Source organism: Hyposmocoma kahamanoa, unplaced genomic scaffold, assembly GCF_003589595.1.
Source record: "Hyposmocoma kahamanoa isolate Upper Pololo Valley unplaced genomic scaffold, ASM358959v1 84, whole genome shotgun sequence".
NCBI lineage: Eukaryota > Metazoa > Arthropoda > Insecta > Lepidoptera > Cosmopterigidae > Hyposmocoma > Hyposmocoma kahamanoa.
This window is the reverse complement of record NW_020654229.1, coordinates 3,432,844-3,448,736: the sequence shown is the minus strand read 5'-3', so window position 1 is coordinate 3,448,736 and position 15,893 is coordinate 3,432,844. Positions and strand designations below refer to the sequence as shown.

At 35.3% G+C, this 15,893-nt stretch overlaps 1 protein-coding gene across 1 annotated transcript; it reads left to right on the top strand.

Annotated features, from left to right (window-relative positions):
• The first annotated feature begins 837 nt into the window (after positions 1 to 837).
• On the top strand, positions 838 to 14,641 carry LOC113234455 (cytochrome P450 307a1-like). The gene is made up of 3 exons (XM_026469765.1): positions 838 to 1,267; positions 10,909 to 11,068; positions 12,014 to 14,641. The coding sequence occupies exons 1-3, from the start codon at positions 883 to 885 to the stop codon at positions 13,089 to 13,091; spliced, it is 1,623 nt and encodes a 540-aa protein (XP_026325550.1). The 5' UTR covers positions 838 to 882; the 3' UTR covers positions 13,092 to 14,641.
• The last annotated feature ends 1,252 nt before the right edge of the window (positions 14,642 to 15,893 follow it).

Genomic DNA, 15,893 nt, shown 5'->3' with positions numbered 1-15,893 from the left:
GTTAAAAATAACTTTTATCAAACATTTTATGTACAATGTACATGTGAAATTTAAGGACACCTAGTTAAGAGGGAGCAGAGGAAAAATTCCTAATCTTCGATTTGATTTTAGAGGGGTATATCCACTTTAAAGTTAAAAATAAAATATTGTACGAGTAACTACGCGATATATTCAAGCATAGACATTAAGCAGAAACATAAAACAATAAAGTTTCCTCGATAGATAAAAATCACGAAATGACCTCTAATTTTCACATTTTTTCGATTCATCCTCGAAATGCTACAGGTTATTAGGACAAAAATTAGATAATTAATTATATTTATGCATGATCGAGAACTGTCACTGCGGATGTTTTTTAATCCCTTTAGTTTTAGAGTCATTCCGCTAAAACGAATTTGGTACTTTTAATGCGCAAAATTCAACATCTCCTGTCGCATGACACGCGAACTTCACGCATATATTTGTTTCACAAATTTTGGCGGAGCCAACGTTAAAACTTTTTTGGCATGCTCCCTCTTAAGCATAAAGAAGTTGACTAATTTTATTTGAGTATCTTTAAACTCTTTCCTGAAAAGATGTAATTTTACAGATGTGACCATATTCCAACAAGGGAGCGATTTAATTGGTTCTTGATTGCACCATGCTAACTTTACTTACGTGTTAGCAGCTGCGCACAGCCCTCTATAACATCCCAATAATTTAAACACCCATACTAAAACCTCCACATATCCCATACAAAAACACGCACACGCAAAAAATATGGATCACAAAACATCATGCAAATTGAGCGTATATAAGTCATCGGCGCACGCGCATCGTCGCAGTTGCGGTGAGCTCAGGCCCGGACGTACACTTATAAAATTTCTTTTAAAAGAAAAAAACATGAGTGCGTTCATAGTTCTTTCCATAGCGGCTTTAATAGCCTTCATATATAGATTCTTTTCGGAAAAAACCATTCACCTGAAAAGAATATCGAAATATGGTAATGGAAAGATAGAGGTGTTGAAGTCGCCCCCGGGGCCTGTGGCTTTGCCCGTAGTTGGCAGTTTACATTTACTGGGAAAACATGAATCGCCTTTCCAGTCTTTTACTGAATTGGCTAAAGATTATGGGGACATTTTCAAACTAACTTTGGGCAGTTCTAAGTGCGTTGTAGTCAATAATCTAGACTTGATCAGGGAAGTTTTGAATGAGAATGGCAAGTTCTTCGGAGGGCGGCCAGACTTCTTACGATTCCACAAGCTGTTTGACGGTGATAGAAACAATTGTAAGTACATTGTTTTTCTTTTTATAATTGTAACATTTTTATTTAAGAAAAAAAAACTTTAAACATTATAAGTTCCAGTTTGGCAGGATAAATAATTGGTATAACTCGCCTCGCACTATGGAATCCCTGTGTCGCGGGTGCCATGGACACACACATAAATACATAAATTACACCCAAACTCACGAGAGAAACATATGTAGGCCATACAAATATTTCTCCCGACCCGGGAATCGAACCCGGGACCTCTGCGTGGCATTCCGGCATGGTAAACGTTCGGCCACGGAGGCAGTTTGATTATGAATAAATAAATTTAAAAAAATCCCATAATAAAAAATAATCTTCGAAATTAACATACCCACAAAAGAAATGCATAGAATTCAGAACCTTCTCCTTTTTTTGAAGTCAGTTAGCAACTATAATAAGCAATTATTTATTAAGTCCACGATTCTCAAACATCACATTGCACTCCCATATAGTACTGATAACACTAATAAAAGACAGAAAGATATTGTCTGTAATTATTAATGCAAAGAGTGAACACTTACCAAAAATTCCTTTGATCCGGCCGGATTCGAACGTCTTCTAGCAAACCGTGGCGGACGCTACGTATGTCATGCTCCCTCACGATTTTTTCTATGTGCTTGTTTGTTGAATCTTTGTATTTTGTTTTTCAACGACTTTTTAGCCGTAGCGCCATCTATGAGAAATATTTTTGATCGATTTTGTATTTATTTATTCAGAAAAAATCATCATAATATAATAGTTGCTTACCACGCCAAATTTGAAAAAGTACGTTGGCGAGCACGCTCTTACATAAATGTAAGCAATTCTTAATATATAACTCTAGCTAAGTAGGTACAGTGACATTTCTCCATAAGTTTTTCAACTCAATTTCATGTAATATCATTTAATTATTTGTTTTGATTATTTGCTTACTACTTAGAGGATTTCCCCACAAGAACTCCATGTCATTATGTATTCGTGGAACTACATATTTATTACAGACTACATTAAAAATATTTTGATCGAAAAATCATATTACAAAGTTGAAGACTACGTGTTAGATAAAGATGTATGGGAAGACGACATGGCTCCAGAAACCACACAAATTTGATTCAAAGTGTATTCCATAGCATTTAAGTTTATTTGAAAAGAGCAATCCCTAGAGTTTCTTGCTCGTTCTTCTCAGGGAGGTCAGCGTAGTGAACGAGCAGTAGCTTAAATGTGACGTTTTCAAGTGTAAATTTATTTTACCTATGGAATAAATAATCTTTGACTTTGACTTTGATTAAGTCTACGCCCGGTAAATGGTTTCTTATTAGAGGTCCCATTGAAGTTCGAAGAAAATATTCCACCTGTAAGGATAGCAAGTTAGGGGATTCGGATATACCCGAATTTTCCTTTTATTTCATAACGAAGTCTATAGTGACGAATATCTTTCCGAGATTGCTTTGTTACCAATTTAAACATATATATCTTTTTTATAACAAAAAAACTCACCTCAAAAATTTGTAAAATTACATCTATTTGCCAAGTTTTATCGAAATCGGTTAATGAAAAGTGGGTGAGATCCAGTAAACGGACTCATCCCCTAATTTTCTACCCTTCTTCGAAATAAAAGATACCGTTGAATTGTGAACCTCCTCCTTTTTTCCTACTTCAAAAAAGGAAGAAAGTCTCAATTCTCACAATTCACAGTATTTTTTGTTTGGTTGTGGGTTTAGTTACTCTGGCATTTGAGAACGGATTTTCATGATTCTTTTTTGTTGGAAAGTGGGTACCTCGATATTGGTCCCATTTAAATTTAAACAATTGACGACACCCATCAATTGTTTCGAATTCATAGCAATGATATGGCAGAATAGTTTTCAAACAAATTAAACGACTTTTCTTCTCTATTTCTGGTTATATACTCGATGTCGTGAGGTAACCTACACACGTCTGCAAAGCAATTTAATGAATATGTGTGGGTTCCCGACCATTATTGCAACTACTCAATTACAACTCAAGCCTTCCGTTGTGAGTGGAGGCCTGTGCCCTGTAGTGGGACTATATTATACAGGCTTGCTTTATTTATTGTTATACCTATATACTCTCACCGGCCCATTTATCGGAACGAATAAATTTGAGAATATAAATCAGTAACGTATTTGTTTAAATAAACAAGAATCAAACATATATGTAGCAATTTGATCTGAATTTTAATTGCTAGAAGATATTAAGAGATACTAAGAAGATAGGATTAAATTACATAAATAAAATTTTATCCAATAAATTAATAGACTGTCTGGGAAACCCAAGGGCAGGTACCTTGACCAATGCATTAGCATAGCCATACAAGGGGGAACCCTAGAATTAACATCTCTAAAATCGACTTAGCACAGCCTTAATCAATCTTTATTGAGAAAGACTGAAATCAAACAAAATGCTTATTATAATTATTAATACAAAGATCGAACACTCGGAAAAAATTCCTTCGATCCGGCCGGATTCGAACCGACGTCTTCTAGCATACCGTGCCGCTATACCAACTAAGCCACTGAACGAACCAGCGGACCTCACGAGTTCTTCTATGTGCGTGTTGTTGTGTCTTTGTATTTGGTTTTTTAGCGACTTTTTAGTCTATGAAAAGTCTATGAAAGTTTTATAATTATAATTTAATAGTTTTATTTAAGTTTCTGAGTGTTCGATCTTTGTATTAATAATTACAATAAACTAGTAGAGTAATTTCACAAAAAATAACTGAATATCAATTCAATAAAAACTTAAAAATGCTTATTTTAGATTTTTTGATAAAAAAAAAACATATAACAACAAAACATCTCATAGAAGGCGCTACGGCTCAAAAGTCGTTGAAAACCAAATACAAAGATCCGACAAACAAGCACATGAAAAAATACGTGAGGTCCGCTGGTTCGTTCCGTGGCTTAATTGGTATAGCGTCTGGCACGGTTTGCTTGAAAACAAACTAGTGGAGTAATTTCACTAAAAATAATTGAATATCGTAGTGATGAAATATTCTGACATTAAAAAAAAACTTTAATTTTAATAAATAAAACCGATTCAAATGAAGTTTACGGACCAGAACATAAAATTAACCTCGAATCACTCGACGTGTAACCGGTACTCCAATTCTGCTAATTTAAAATCACCGCAGTTGTGCGTCGATAGAGTGGCAATGGCAGGTTTTTTTACGTTTGGTATCCCTAAAACTTAAGAGTAGAGGCTTCTCAGTGGCTAGCCATCGAGCTACCATTCAACTGTCTTTACAATGTTTTGGTATTCTGCTCTTCAATGGCAAATCGATGGCGTAGTGCACTAATATTGTATTGGGGAGAAAATAAACAAACTTATTATTATTGTTATTTACTTTAGTCTTCTCAGCTTCTGAGCTGGTTTAAACCATATTTACATTTATTATTATTATTCAATTTGAAGACTACAGTGCTCACTAAACGAGTTAAGCTATGAATAGTAATTTCCATGATAGTTTTAATAAGGCAACGTTAGTAAATGAATGAATGCCATCACTCAAATTCTACTCAATCGAGACTCAACTGCCAATTGCAACTAGATTTTAGTGGAATAACAAATATTATCATAATTACAATATAATCTAGATGCAGTAGAGTTCCTTGTGAACGAGTTCGTCCAGGGAAGTACTGCCTACTACATATTTCTGCCGCCATGCAGTAATGTGAACAATAATAATGTGGACTTGTCAACCTATATCTCAATACAAATGACAAAGCAAAGACAATGAACAAAATAGAAAGGTTAAAGAACCGACCAGACTTTTAAAATAAGATTGCACTATTTTGAGAATTTAATACAGTTCGGTTGTATGTGTATTATTATTTTTATATAAGACGTGTCAATACTCAATGCTCAATATATTTATTGCATTCATATGGTAAACATGTCTTAAATTTAAAATAATGCTACACAAATGAGCCCTTTATTAGGGATAACAATAACAGCAGAGGTAGGCCGAGGTTTCAATTATTAATTAAATTGTTATTTATCAAATAATAATATAAAAAAAAAAGTCATATAATAATAAAGAAATACGTCATATTATGAGAGTAGAATTATGTCACTTGAAAGTTTGGATTTAATTAGATTATAATTATAGATATATAATTATATATTATAAAGTCATGCCACTGTAGTGCTACTACAGTAGCATTACCCCATAGTATATAATTAACATTTATTTATTATTCAAATTTATTATAATGTTATTATTTTTATTTGTCATCAAAACCTTTGATGTGTTAAACCTTTAATCCACTTAGGACCAACATAGTTTAATATATCTTTGGAAAGACCCATGGACGTGGACGTACGTGTGTTGATACGGAACTCTAGTGCACGCTAACCCATGTCTCGCATCCAAAATTGACGTTGTATTTTTTTTATGATATTAGTTGCAGTACCACTCAGGGATTTAAATCTGATGAGCACTGCCCCTGCGCCTGTCACCCTGTGACATAAGTGGACAAGTCCCATGTACCTGTAATTTCACCAGTACCCTTCAAAATCGAAACACAATAATGCTGAGTTTGTCCAGGGCAGTACTGCCACCTTATCAATTTCTGCCGCCAAGCAGTAATGTCAGCATTACTGTGCTCCGGTTTTGAAGGGTCCTGGCGAAATTGCAGGCACATGGGACTTGTCCACTTATTTATGTCATGACAGGCGCAGGGGCAGTGGCCCTACGGTCTTTGCAGTTTAAAGTTCTGAGTGGCACTGCAACTGCTGTGGACAGGCGCATAGCTTATCATCAGGCGCACGACTTGTTCATCCCGTTACTTAATATTATAAAAAGAACTTAGTTATTGAACCATCGTGTACATTAGAAACTGGGTCAATCTATTATTTTGTCTAGAACGATATTTACGCAATAGAAATATAACACCTAAAACTCACTTCCGTCGTCATATTTCTATTAGCAAACAATAACTACAGCTCAAAAAGATAATTCTGATATTTATTTTTGTTGAACATCATGATTATTTTACTACGGTGATCATTGACTTACAATTATATGGACGTCGGGTCCGCGCTAAAAAGTGTCCGAACTTATAGGGCGTTAAAATCGTATACAGAGCGTCATTCACGCTTTAGTCTTCGTTTGTTCGACTGACAGCGAAGCAAGCAGAATTAGACAGTACTGCGATGACATTACAATTTAAATTCAACGTTTTAGCTTTTTCATATTCCTTTACATGTCACTACGTTTAAATAGGTTGACTTGGGACATTTTTTTCGTGGTTTTTGTATTAGACCCGTCGTCCATTTATTTGTAAGTCAATGACGGTGTAAATAATCTTTCTTAACCGACAACAAAACAGCAGGAGGTCCGCAATTCGACTGTTTTAGGGACGAACCACAAAGCTGCGAAAGCAGAAAACTGCAAAGCGATTTCGTGCGACAAGGAATCTCACTTCCACAGTTCGGGTAACCAATCCTTCGACGATCGTCAACGGCACTAAACGTATTTTTTAAACTAGGCATCGATAGGGATCCTTAAAAGGGTGTTGCACTGCTGTTATTGATAATCAAATATAGGAAAAAAAAAACACGAAGAATTCGCGAATTCTTGCGATGAGTAGTGCGAGCTTGTAGATTTCTACGATGCGACGTCGTGTCGCGTCGCACTTTTGTGTTTCGACCCTTATTTGCGTGTATATATTACGTGATTACTTCTATTACATTACTCCAGTTATCACGTAGTGTAAAACGTCGAAAATTATCGGGAATTGAATCCAAGACTTCTTTATCCAGAGCATTTTAACCGCTGGACCACCTACGGAGGTTTAAACCATGAAATACTAAACGAAACGTCGTTGTTAACTGCGGATGAAACGCATTCAGCATCTTATTACTAACTTTTTAACGACTAACTGAACGGTTTACTATTTGTAACATTACGCGCCCTACTCACAAAGTCACCTTGACCTATGGACAATTCAACCTTCATTCAAGAAAGAGAGTTCAAAAAGTTACCCGCAAAATACATATAATGTAACAAATTTCGATTGACTTGATTGTACCCGGCTAACCCTACAATTAGAAGAAACCCGTGCTCAGTTGTGGTATCTAATACTTAAGAAACTTACGCACGAAAGTTTCATGGGAAGTTTTAATGGGACTTGTCAACTTATGTGATAGGCGCAGTGGCCCTTCAGAAGTTTGCAATTTAAAGCTCTGAATGGCACCGCAACTGTTATGGACAGGCGTGTCGCTTACCACCAGGCGCGTGACTTGTACGTCCCATTATTTGGTGTCATAATAATCTCAGTACAGAATACTAAAAAACCGGCCTCAAACGTTCGTGACATTACGTTGCCATTGAATGTTTCTTCAAATTTAAATGGTACCAATACTGAGGTTCACAAATGCCGTTTTTTGAAGTCGTGCGAGTTTTTTTGAAGTCGGTTAAAAAAGTGTAATCTTATAAAATACACACAAACTTAATTTTTTATAAATATAAAAGTCTTCGTTTTTAAAGTGCTGTTAAAAATGGTGCATCGCCTTAAATTACTCCTTAAAAAGAGACCCGTGTGCAGCGTAAGCGTATTTACTGGTTGATACAAAACTGCGCTACATCTTAGCTGCATAGAATTATTTAGAATGCGCATTGTAATGTATCCATACATCATCATAATATTGCACTCTGCAGCAGAGCTGTGTTATTGTTTAATGCATCTTTTAGAGCGTGTATACACGATCTACAATTTCTGGCCCTATTAGGCCACAAAATGTGGCCCTGTAAACCACATCTCGCTTTCAACAGATGCTTTTTAATTTCAATTCTGTAGTCCAAATAGAATTTGTTTATAAGTACAATTTTACCATACTTTAGAGTCGCGGACGCTTTTTTTTATTTTTTATGATGTATTTTATCATCAAGTTACGGGACGAACAAGTCGTGCGTAAACAGTTGCAGTGCAACTTAGAGCTTTTTGTCACAAAGATCTTAGGGGCACTGCCACATTGCCCGTCACCCAGCGACATAAGTTGAAAAACCGGAACTTAGTACAATGCTCACACTACTGCTTGGCGGCAGAAAAAGGTAAGATGACCGTACTTGCCTAGACGAATTCTTTCATAAAGAGCACTACTGCTATTAGAAACGTGTCAATGGGTATGGTATAATGACTTATTTGAATAAAAAAGGGGGGCGCGCGGCCAGCCGCCCGTGACTAGCCGCTTATTGGAAAATGCGTGTAAGTGTGGCGGCCATTTTCTACCGTCCACTAACTAAAAGCGGCTAAGTGACAAATGGACAAATATCCGTTTTAAATAGCAAAAGATAGAGCGCAAAATTCTCTTTTAAAAGACACAAGACAGTTAAAATTAGTTAACCTGTTCGACTTATCGGAACTTACACTGACAATTTCAAAAACAGTTTCAATGCTCTAAAATTTTTATGATATTTAAAAAAAAATATTTCGTCACTTACCTCGTTTTAGTTAACGAGCAGTTTTGTGGTCAAGTCTACTTCATATTGTGGTCCAAATACGGATCATGTAGATATGCCCTTACACTTGTCCAGTTTTTCATATTCGCTCGCTTTTATTTATAAGTTGTTTATCATTTTTTTTTGTTAATGTATGATAATTTGATGCAGTATTATGGAGATGCGTGTTATTGAAGCATTCACTGGAAGACTTAAAATTCGTCAAGTGTCAGTACGTTTTTGTTTTTGTTTATCTATAATTAATATTCGTTTTGATTTAATAAAGAATTGTAATTTTTAAATTTAAGTATTAAATATCACGATGTTGTACACCGTGATATTCAATATTTTTTTTGTGCAATTGCTCTACTCGTTTGTAATAATTAATGATACAAAGATTACACACAAAGAAAAATACCTTTGATCCGAATGAAGAGAAACTTTCATAGATTATTAACAGATGGCGCTAAAAAAAGTCCTTTAAAACCAATATTTTATCTTATTTGCTGTTGCGGCGGCGAAGATTAAATTGTTTATTTCTATATAAAAACACTAATTGTTTTGCTTACTATTCTAAAGTTATAATCTCAATACAATAAGTTTTTAGCACTTTAGTTAGCTTCTCACCTTAACCTACATGTATTACAATTTGTTTTTACTTAATTACTATAAATCGAATTACATTAAGGCGTATTACTTCTCTGAGCAGACATCATTCCCAGTTCTGTGTTGATCTAGAATAAAATAACGCTTTACAATTAGACACGCAAAATAGGCGCCTTGACGTCGAGTTGCGGACACTAGCCCGTTACACCAAAAAACGCTTTACAATTCTTTTGGTTTGCTTTTTATATGTTATATGTTCGGTAATTTAAATGCACTATTTTTAGGCAATATCGCATCAGGCAGCATCAACCAAAAAATATGTCGGGGCCGGTTTGCGCCACCATTGGGCACAGCAAAATTATGCTTTACCTCTTTCCAATTAACCTATTTATTATCTTATGTAATCTTTGTTGCCAGTTCTGATTATTTCAATACAATTCATCAGAAATAATTTCATTGCTTTACTTTCTTAAACTCGTATCTTAAAGCACAAAGTTACTGCAATTAAAAAAAATGGATTGTATATACAAATTTTGCAGGCTGGTATCATATTTCCTTCTATATATTCACACACTGGCTTTTACCTATTCTTAAAGTAACGCATCCAAATTAAACACCCTTGATAAGAAATTTAAAATAAATATAAAGTTTTGCCATCCTCCTGAATAATCACTCTTTAATAAATACGAGTTTGAGAAAGTAAGGCATCGATTGGCTATGTTGATTCTCGTTTTTTTATTATGTACATTTGTAGTTCTTTTTTAACCGACTTCAAAAAAGGAGGAAGTTCTCAATTCAACTGTATGTTCTTTTTTTTTGTATGTACGTTACGCGATATACTCCGGTATTTGTGAACCGATTTTCATGATTCTTTTTTGTTGGAAAGGGGGTACTTCCATAGTGGTCCCATTTCATTTTGAGGAAAATCATCCACCTCTATGGCTGGCTGTTCACGCATGAACATTCATTTTTATAAATAGCGCCTAACTGTAATTTAGGAGCAATTACTTTAATGGTTGATTTTGCTATTTCTCCAATTCAAGGCGTTTTTCTCTCAATATACTTTGAGTAGTGAGAACCGATTTTTATTATCTCCTGTGTGGTTGGAATCCAAACCTACGCCTAGTCCCCCAATGATGAAAAGGGGAAGGCGGAGTAGATGACGTTTTCAAGTGTAAATTTATTTAATTTATCAATGACTGTTTGACTTTGATTTATTTTGCTTCCACTTGCCCGATCGCCTTGAAATTTGGTGTAGGTACTTTGGCAATCCGATGACATTGTAGATAATCTGCAGTCCAACTGCTAACAGTAGGAACTATCGTATTAAATTTGAAATGGACTAGTGTTAAGTTACCATCTTTCCTTCTGTTAAGCTGAATAAACGTTTCTTTCTTCTTTCTTTCTTTTCAACAAAAAAGAATTGTTGTAACAAAACACACAAAAAAGTCCAATTGAGACCCTCTTTCTTTTTTTGAAGTCGGTTATAAAACGCATCCATCACCGTCCATTTATAATATTTTCTTATAAAGAGACAATTTTCTATGCATATTTTTTTTGCCCGCAGCTCTCGCCCTCTGCGATTGGTCGAACCTGCAAAAGCGTAGGCGCAACCTAGCACGCCGCCATTGCGGCCCCAAACAGCACACCGACAACTTCAGTCGAATCGGCAGCGTAGCTACCTTCGAGGCTGTTGAGCTTATGCAAACTTTGAAACATATTACCAGGTAAGATTTAAAACAATTTTTATATTTACAGCTTCAGCTTTCTTCTTCCTGTCCTTGTTCCACACTAGGTGGGGTCGACACAACATATATTGTATTTATCGTCCACTAATGGGAAAGACCCTATCAGCCGTCATTTTCATACTCACACCTTTCTTATCCATGTCATCTTTCACACTATACATTCATATTTTCTTTGGCTTTCCTCTCCCCTTATATCCGTCCACATTCATACCTAACATTCTTGTCGTGACATGATAATCGTCCCTCTGCATGACATGTCTAACCACGCTAACCTACTACTCCTCATCTTCTCCCTCACTGGCGCCACTCTCAAGAGTGAAGGATACTTTACCTCCATGAACATCAAATTATGCATGTCTCGACAGGTTTTCACTAGATTATCTAAACACGACCACTTTCACCATACTATAGCTTATAAATACATTATAAACTTCACACCTTTCTCCTATCGGAACAGGCAGAGACAACAGCCTTCTACTTGCTACGATCCTGACCCACATTTTTCGCGTCATTAGCACGCATCAGTGGTTTCATACTCAATAATCATTTAAGGATACACTTGATGTGGCCGTTCTCGAGGGTGTCTTTTATTAGGTCATTGTAAGTTCGCCTAGATCGGCCCTTATTAACTTGTCCGTTCGCTCTCCCCTTATAATTTTGTTTCCTCAATCTTTTTTCATTCATTCTCTACATATCCGAACCATCTAAGCATCCCTATCTCTCTCTATCTTTGACACTACATCTTTTTCCTCGCCAAAATGCACTCCTATCACACTCTTTTGCAATTTGTCCATCAGAGCCGCTCCAGAGTTACTTCTCAAAGCTTTCACTTCCACCGCATTAATTCTGCTATCGTACTTCTTTTGCCAAACCCAACTATAAATTATAGGTCATTAATAAACATTACGTTCTTTGTCATTTCAGATCCACCACATCCGCGGTCAACCTGAAACCCCTCCTTATGTCCACAGCAATGAACATGTTCTCTCACTACATGTGCAACGTTCGATTTGACCCTGAAGACGCCGACTTCAAAAAAGTTGTCGACAATTTTGATGAAATTTTTTGGGAGATCAACCAAGGATATGCTGTTGATTTCATGCCGTGGCTTGCGCCGTTCTACAAAAAACATATGGACAAATTGCAGAACTGGAGTCATGAGATTCGTTCCTTCATTCTGTCAAGAATCGTTGAGCAACGTGAAGTGAATTTGAACACAGAAGGACCGGAAAAAGACTTCTTGGAAGGTCTGTTGAGAGTCCTACGTGATGACCCCACAGTTGATAGGAATACAATCATCTTTATGCTTGAGGACTTTTTAGGAGGACATTCTTCAGTCGGAAACTTGGTAATGCTGTGTCTGGCTGCTGTAGCACGAGACCCTGAAGTCGGAAGAAAGATCAAATCAGAAATAGATTCTGTGACTAAAGGAAAGAGAGCCGTTGGCCTTACTGATCGCAATAGCTTGCCATACACTGAAGCTACTGTTCTTGAATGTTTGAGATATTCTTCGTCTCCTATTGTACCCCATGTAGCGACGGAATCAGCCTCTGTAGCTGGTTATGGTATTGAAGAGGGCACCATTGTCTTTATCAACAACTATGAACTGAACACTTCTGACAAATATTGGGATGAGCCAGAGAAATTTGATCCGTCTAGGTTTTTGGAACGCCGCAAAATCAGAGTTCGAAGAAACTCCCAATGTGATTCTGGTATGGAGTCTGATGGTGAACGTACCGGTGTCGTGGATAAGACCAAAGAGACGGAGAAGGAAGTTGTTTCAGTAAAGAAGAATATACCCCATTTTTTGCCTTTTAGTATTGGGAAAAGGACCTGTATTGGTCAAACTATGGTAACCACTATGAGTTTCGTCATGTTGGCGAATATTTTGCAAGAATATGACATCGCGGCTGAGAATTTAGAGGACTTGAAACAGAAACCTGCTTGCGTAGCTTTGCCCAAAGATACATTTAACCTTTATCTTTTGCCTCGAAAGAATTGAATGATATTGTTTCTCCCTTTTAGGAATGATTCTCGGAAATTGGGCTGCTTTTTAGTGCATTGTAGATTTCTTTTGATATCGATTATTATACTGACGTATACGTGATTTTCTTGTTTTAAAAATAGTCTAATTACAGTAAAAAATAGTGTTGTGAGTGGAAGAATGTAGTTATATACCGACGACCTGTGGTCGAGTGGTTTGAACACCGGTTTTCATAGTGTTGCCATCTTTGAGGCCCCGGGTTCGATCCCCGGCTGGGTGAATATAGAAAACTATTCTATATTTCCTCGGGTCTTACATTTCTGAACTGGCTTCGATGATTATTTTTTGTGGAAAAGGGGGTACCGTTGTGGTCCTATTGAAATGCGAAGAAAATATTTCACCTCTAAGGGATGAATTAGGTTTATTACATTTCATGCACTTTCCGTTAACCGATTTCAGTAAAGCTTGGCAGATGTAATACCACTAATGTTGTTTTTTCTATTATAAAAATGTTATAATTTTGTTTCTTCTACGTATTTGATTGCTTTTAAGGAAATTAATGATGTGGTCTAGTAAAAGATGATGATGTCCTTTTTAACATGTTTATCGAATGCTTGAAAAAGATTGATTCTTATTTGCTCCCTCTCAGAGATCGGTATGTGACAAACTATTCGTCTGTAATTGGGAGATGCTGAAAGCGTGGAAGTTATGCGACAAACAAATTTGGGTAAATGGCGCTACAATTAGAGCTTTTATCACATCTTATTTTCATTCTGTTATTAACCCGATAGAAGGTGTTTTTCGGTTGTACGCATGTCTGTTTATTTCTTTTACTAATCATGTAACCAAAAGCTGCATATTGCGTGAAGTGTCGTTAGATTCGTTTTAATTTGCGGAGTTCTTAGTACGCTTTGCAAAAAAATTTATATTTTGTTGAACATCGTTATATTATACTCCTTGAAATCGTATTGGTATAGCTACCAAACTGAACCTGGGTCTAGGACCGCTGACTGTTTTCATTGTTATTATGACATTAAAGCCCATTACTTGACAGAAACATCTAATAAGGTAAAATATTTTAAAACTACAAAAAGCCGTGTCTTTTAATAACCAATATTACTTTTTGTCCTCCTTAAAATTTAAATTTTAATAACTTATTTTCATTCTAACTGGACTTAATTTTGGTGAATATAGGAGTTTAATTTACGTGTTAGAGCATTTTACGATAGCGGAACTCGTGTTACTTTGAAGCTTGTGGCGTTGTGAAGATTTTGGGGTTTTTTATATTTCTTTTTTATGTTTGTTGTTTACTTTAAGCCCTTTTCCGAGAAAAATCGCTCAAAACGTATTTATACAAATGTATTTTTGAAATAATTATTCGCTTATGCAATTAAGTAATTTATGTTACTCTCCTATTTTTTCTTTTCTTTCAGTGATTTAAAAAAAACTAAACAATGGGGAGTTAACTTGTTGCGGTAGTGATGTGGTACATTAAAATTTGCAATGGCACCACTGGTAGTTCCATGGGTACACTTTTGGATAACGTGCAAACATATAAAAAATTCTTTTTAAAAACTATTGGAATACAATTAAAATTAAATAATCGATACTATATAAGCGATTGTTTTATATTAATTGTTATGTTGCTTTGTTAGTTTTTGTAATACTTATTTGTTTTTCTTTTTGCATACTTGTTATAAATGTTTTATACAAAAGATACACAAATGTAACGTTAGTTCAAAATTTAAATAAATATTACAAAAACACTGATACTTAGTAAGGAAGATAACGAGAATTATTTAAAGCATTTATTTAGTGTAGTATGTTCAATGTTCATTTCAAAGTTCCTTATTTTAATTTGTATATTTACTGACGAAAAGCTTGTAATTTAATAAGAATATAATCTTTACAATCCTAAAATATATAATTTGGTGCTTATAAAAGCTTGTAAAAGTGGCGCGTGCCTGTCACGACAGTGGCCAGTAGATGTGTCGCTGCAGCGCTTCTATGAGCATCTAATTTGAAGGCGTCCGATTAATTGAAGTGGTAGATCAAGTTCTAAAATTTTTTTTAACATCTACTAGAAATTACTGTGACAATTTGTATATTATAGCATTTAAGAAACAGAATATGCCAACAGATCCTTCGTATATATATTCGTAGAGTGTAAGTTACTTATTGGAGTGAATGAGCTTATACCTTAGATATGCAAACTTTTTCTGTGGTAGATATAGATTTTTATAATAGATGAGCTATTGTAAACAATTAAAGTCAGCAAACCTAAACTAGTTGAACTATTCATTATTTTGTGCAATTGTTAGGTGAACCGTTGGAAATAATGTTTCTACGTAGCTACACTAGCAACCTATTTTAGAATTAGATTTTTTTCATGTATATTATCAATAGGATCACGAGGATTTGATTGGGAATTTTGAAGTTGGAAGTTGGTCCAAGGGAATTTTGATACTTTTCATCTTTTGCCTTTCTATTTTCACAGTAGAAGTATTAGATATTTTATAGAAAGAAGTAATGTTTGTAAAGTTAAAATGTGTGTGCGATAGAAAATCACTCTTAGATATAAATATAGGCTTTAGCAATTGTGATGATGTAGACATTGATATTAAAATAGATTTTGCAAAGCATTATTTTGTTTTCTTTCATACCTTTATTTTGAAAGCAGCAGGCCGAATTAGAGCAAAAGTTACCTCATTTAGACCTGAATTGTACTATTAGTATAACAAAGCCGCATGGGAAACGTCTTTATAGTGGTTTTATCTCAAGAAAGTTTAGAAAAAACATTAAGAAACTGATAGTTGTAGA